This window comes from Manacus vitellinus, unplaced genomic scaffold (genome assembly GCF_001715985.3).
Source record: "Manacus vitellinus isolate BGI_N305 unplaced genomic scaffold, ASM171598v3 scaffold_103_pilon, whole genome shotgun sequence".
Classification (NCBI taxonomy): Eukaryota; Metazoa; Chordata; class Aves; order Passeriformes; family Pipridae; genus Manacus; species Manacus vitellinus.
The window spans coordinates 55343-60337 of NW_021938814.1; the positions used below are offsets into that span (position 1 = coordinate 55343).

Sequence of the window (4995 nt, forward strand, 5' to 3'; positions counted from 1 at the left end):
CACCACAGCCAGCCTGGAAGCAGCTGCACACCCTGGGATGCACTCTCCTGTGTGGAAAGAGCTGGACAGATTTGGGCTGGCAGAAGGGGTTGAACAGAGCCCGACTCCAGCAAAGTCAGACCTTGCTGAAGAGCCCCTGTGTCTAATGGAACCAGAACACCCCATCTCTCCAAGGAAACGGGACAAAAAGCCAACAGGGACAAACCAAACAGGTGAGGGAGCAGAGAGGTCACCAAGAAGGACCAGCACTTCCCTCACATCCTGTTTTCCACAAGAACCCCGACACCCTCTCCTAGTTCAGAGCAGGCACCACCAGCCTGCTCAGACACAGTGGAGCTGAGCCGCAGTACGATCCCATCCCCTTTTCCAAAAGCCCTTTTTTGTCCCCGAAAAGCAGCAGCCATGTCATGTGGTGGCCCCTCCCTGCTGCCCAGGTTAGCGGCAGTTCCCTCCCCACGGAGCAGCAGAAGTGGTTGGGTTGTACATCCCCCTCGCGGGGTGACGGGAGGTGACACAGGGGGTGACGGGGCCCAGCCCTCCTCCCACGAGGTCCCTGTCACCAGCCAGGGACAGTCACAGTTGAGGGCACAGAGCAGCAGCCAACGAGGAAGAGAAAGCACAACTTCCTCCCTTTTTCTTCTGAGCAAGAGATTCGAGTCCTGTGCAAAAGGCAGTGCGGAAACTGCACATCCTGTAGGCAAAATAGTTACTCCACCAGCTCCAAAATCTTGGGAAAGGCTGCTGCCCCCTTTATCACCCTCAGCACCTGGCCCAGTGGGACACCATCCCCCCCACCACCAGGATTTGGGACACACTGGACAATGCTTTTGGAACAAGAGCTTCCAGCTGGGAAGCCATGTTGGTCTGAACACGCCGGTAAATCCCTTCCTGCAGGCCACTGGGTAATTAAGGAGCTCCTCTCACAACGAGGTAACAAATAACACGTGTGGTTTGACAAATTACATTCTCACCTCCGCTAATCGTCGCTGCCGCGCTCGGCAAGCCAGGACAGTGTCTCAGGATGTGTGGAGTCTGCAAGGAACGCTCCTACTGGAGAGAAAGGGAGCCCGAGCTCGGGGCAGGTGCAGAAAACACCTGGGAACCTGCAAAACTCCTCCCAACCCCCCAGTTTTTTGGAGAAAACCCCATAACTGTGCCAAGCAGCACCTCTGTCGCAGCCCCAACTCCCACAGCTGCTCCAACACCAAGAGAAGCGAGAATTCCTTTGAAATGACACCTCAAAGCCACCACTGTGCTGCGAGAGGCAGCGTGGTGGGAACACCAAGAGCCACGGCGACCCTGCGCACCAGAACAACGGGAAGGTGTCAAAGCTGAGCTGCAGAGCTTTCCACCCAAGAGTGCAGGTGGGAACAAAAGGCACAAGGATTGCACACAGGTGTGGTGTGTCCATGTAGGAACCACCACCACGACAGCCCCAGCTCCTGGGATGAGACTCACAGGAGCTCTGCAGGAATGACACAGGATGAAAGAACAACCCACCATCCGAGACCCATCCCGGGTGCAGAAGTTTTATTGCCTGGCCCAGTTTTGGGTGTGGTGTCCTCGGATCTGCTCGGCCAGCACTCGGCAGCGCTGCCCCAACAAGCCCAGCAGAGGTACCAGAACACACATCCTGGGCTGCTCCAGGTGAAGCTCCAGTCCCATTTCCTGCCTTCCTCAGCCCACAGGCATGGCCAGCCCACATCTGTCCTGCAGGAGATCTCAGCTGCTGAGCCCACCCCTGGTGCCTCGTGCCAAGTCCACCAGGGAGAAGCTGTTTGGTGTGGATGAGTCACCAACCACACCGGAGACAGTCCCTCTGTGGTGTTATCCTACCCCCTTCTCCCTCTTCTCCAGAGCTCTGGCCAGAGGGACACATCCTGCGGTCAAAGGCCTCACGATGGAAAATTCTGTGAAGAGATTTTTACAAAAATCATGGATTTACAAGCACTGAACCCACATGTTGTGTCAGCACAATATGCAAAGTATTTTCTTTGTGCTTCATTGATTAACCCCAAAATGATCGAACCAGCCCTTGGAGGTGCTGAGCACCACAGTGCCAAAACCATGGAACAAGACGATCTTTAAGGTCCCTTCCAACCCAAACCATTCTGGGATTCTGGGATTCTCTGGACCCACCGTTTGCCTCCTGTGGATGTTCATGATGTGGATGTCTTCGCTGCGATACTCCTCGTCGTGCTTATCCAGGGGAATTTTTTCCAGCTCGAAGTCCATCTGAAGCAGCTGGTTGTCCAAGAACACACAGGATGATTCCACAGAGGCCTCTACAACCATCCAAGCCATTTTTCCCACCCAGTGCAGCACATTCACCCTTGGTTTAACCACCCCAGCACCAATTCAAAGCTACGACACCTTGTGACACTTCAGAAGAATCTATATAAAGCTTGTGCTAAAACATTCTGGGGGGGATTTAAAAGATGTGTGGATGTGGCACTTGGGGACACGGGTTAATGGTGGCCTTGGCAGTGCTGGGGGAACGACTGGACTTGATGATCTCAGAGGACTTTTCCAACCTTAACAATTCTGTGGTTCCAAGATTTTGCTTCCCCCAATCTCTGAAGCGCTGAGCCAAACCACAGCACCTGCCTCTGTCTGCCAACCCTCTCGAGTGGAAGAGAGGGGAAAAAACAGGCTAAACCACCCCACCGTGGGCTCTGGGACACGCTCAGATTAACTGGGCTGCACCTGGCAAGCCAAGGAAGGAAATAAATCACAAAAAAAAGCAGAAATCAGCCAGAAACACCCACACCTGTTGTTTGTTGTGGGAGTGGCACCTCAGCAGAGCCGAGCCCAGCCCTCCTCACAGCCAGGGCCCCACAAGGGTGAGAGGCACAGCTAATTATGAAACAGGTGCTTTTAGGAACACATACAAATCAACCTGGCATTCTCACCATTCCCCTTTTTATTGTATTATTATTATTATTACTACTACTACTGCATATAATGCTTTTCAACAGCCATCACAGGTGCACAGTTAAATCTGCACTGACCACCATCCCACACCTGGGAGGGATCCAGGTGTTCCCCCTGTTTCTTTCCTTTGCCTGCACACGTGACACAGCTGGAACATTTAATTAAATCACCTCAGTAGAGGACAACAGTTTTTCCAAGAGCAGCTCCATCACTCAGAAGAGAGTGCTGAGTTCCTGAGTGAAACTCTCTGTATTTTCCCCTCTGCTTTCAACGAAACAGCCTAAAAGAAAATGTGCTGAAACCCACTTACTTCAAAGTATTTTCTCTCGATTTCAGGGTTCTTCCCCATGGTTCTTTGCTCGTAGCAGCACAAGACACACGTGTCAGGGCCAGTGAGGTCCTTCAGCGTCTTCAGCAACGGCTCCAACGACTGCCCAAAAGAGGTTAAACATTTCCCACTTGGATTTCAAGTTCGTTTCCCTGGAACGATACCCTCCAGCTAAAGTCTTCACCCAAGAGAGAAATTCCCAGTTTTGCTTTGCAGGGAGTTATTTTTAGTGCTTTAACTGGGACGAGAAGAACGTGGGGGCAAGCTGGGAAGCAGAGGAGAAAGGGAGACTGCACAGGAGAAGAGTTTCACAGACTGACCAAGAAAACTGAGCTACAACCAAAGCCAAAACCATCCCACCCTGCTGAGTGGGCACTTCCTTGAGGCACAACAGTATTTCCTGACATTTTTCAAAAGTGAGAGTTTTCTCAGTTATTCTTGGAATATGGCTCAGATCCAGACCACTACGTATGGAAACGGGACCAGCATGCAGGGAGTCAATGCCAGGGGCTGGTAAAACCATTGGAAGGGCACTGGGACATGGGGTTCTTCAGGTCATCTCCCTTTTCCTGCAGCTTCTCTTAGCTCTCCATGTACATCCCACAGAACTCCAACTGAGGACGTGGGTCAGACTACAACAACCACAAAGCTGAAGCATGATTCCTACTCTTGCCTTCCCAAGGGAAGCACGAGGAGAACCCAAACTGAGCAGATGTGGCACTTTCACATTTCATTTACCAATGACTCCAACAGTTCAGTGTTTTTTGCCTTACGCTTCATTCCAAATGTAAAAAAAAAAGGGGGAGGAATAAACATTAAATTTGGGGTTTAACATAAAGTCCCTGTTTGAAACTCAAATGGCCCTGAATCTATTCAAAATGCCTTTTTCAGTCTTGTTCTATGTATTCCTCAAAATCACAGGGACCAAGACACACTATTTATTTGAACACTTCTCATACTAAACACACTGAATCCATCCCCCCTTCCCAAGGAACCTTTCCTTAGGGGTTTTGCAAAGTCCTCTTTACCTCCTCATAGTAAATGCAATCAGCCATGAGTATATAATCAGGGGGAGGCTGAAATTCTGTTACATCTTCTCCCCTAAAAAGAACAAACAAGAAAAAAAAAACAACAAACCAACAAAAAGTGAAAACAAGCTTCAGCAACAACACATACAACTAAAGGACTGAGTATAAAATTAACTGTGCTTTCAAATTAAGCATCCCTTAACACAGTGATGTTTTGAAGTATATTTAGCAATTTAACAAAGCCAGTACAGAATTACAGAACCACAGAACACAGAACAAATAGGAATATGGTTTGCATTGGGAGGGACCTTTAAGATCATCCAGTCTCACCCCCTACCGTGGGCAGGGACACCTTCCACTATCCCAGGTTGCTCCAAGCCCCGTCCAACCTGGCCTTGGACACTTCCAGGGATCCAGAGACAGCCACAGCTTCCCTGGGCAACCTGTGCCAGGGCCTCCCCACCCTCCCAGGGAAGAATTTTTTTCCTAGTATCTAACCTAAATCAACTCTCTTTCAATTCTAGCCCCGTTAAAGCCGAACAGAGACATTAAAGGTTCATACAAACCATTTCAGTACCTTGGCTCGGACTGACCCTGTGACCAGGTGCTTGTTGTTCTCTATATTCACCATCAGCAGCTCCTGCAGCTCCTCGAGGTCCGTGACCGTCACGTTCGCCCTGTAACACAGACACGGGGTCAGGGACC

The 4995-nt window shown here is 50.4% G+C and overlaps 1 protein-coding gene across 1 annotated transcript; it reads right to left on the bottom strand.

Moving 5' to 3' along the window:
- Positions 1 to 1505: 1505 nt before the first annotated feature.
- Positions 1506 to 4995, bottom strand: VCPKMT (valosin containing protein lysine methyltransferase). The gene is made up of 5 exons (XM_029963643.1): positions 4857 to 4995; positions 4291 to 4363; positions 3245 to 3364; positions 2140 to 2244; positions 1506 to 1910 (listed from the first exon to the last, which is right to left on the bottom strand). Exons 1-5 carry the CDS (start codon positions 4919 to 4921, stop codon positions 1896 to 1898), a joined length of 378 nt encoding a protein of 125 aa, XP_029819503.1. The 5' UTR covers positions 4922 to 4995; the 3' UTR covers positions 1506 to 1895.

Coding starts and splice junctions, on each gene's coding strand:
- VCPKMT (XM_029963643.1), bottom strand. CDS start 4,921: ATGGTGAATATAGAGAACAACAAGCACCTGGTCACAGGGTCAGTCCGA. Junction 4,364..4,856: donor CGAGCCAAGGTACTGAAATG/GTTTGTATGAAC, acceptor TGTTCTTTTTAG/GGGAGAAGATGTAACAGAAT. Junction 3,365..4,290: donor ATTGCATTTACTATGAGGAG/GTAAAGAGGACT, acceptor TCTTTTGGGCAG/TCGTTGGAGCCGTTGCTGAA.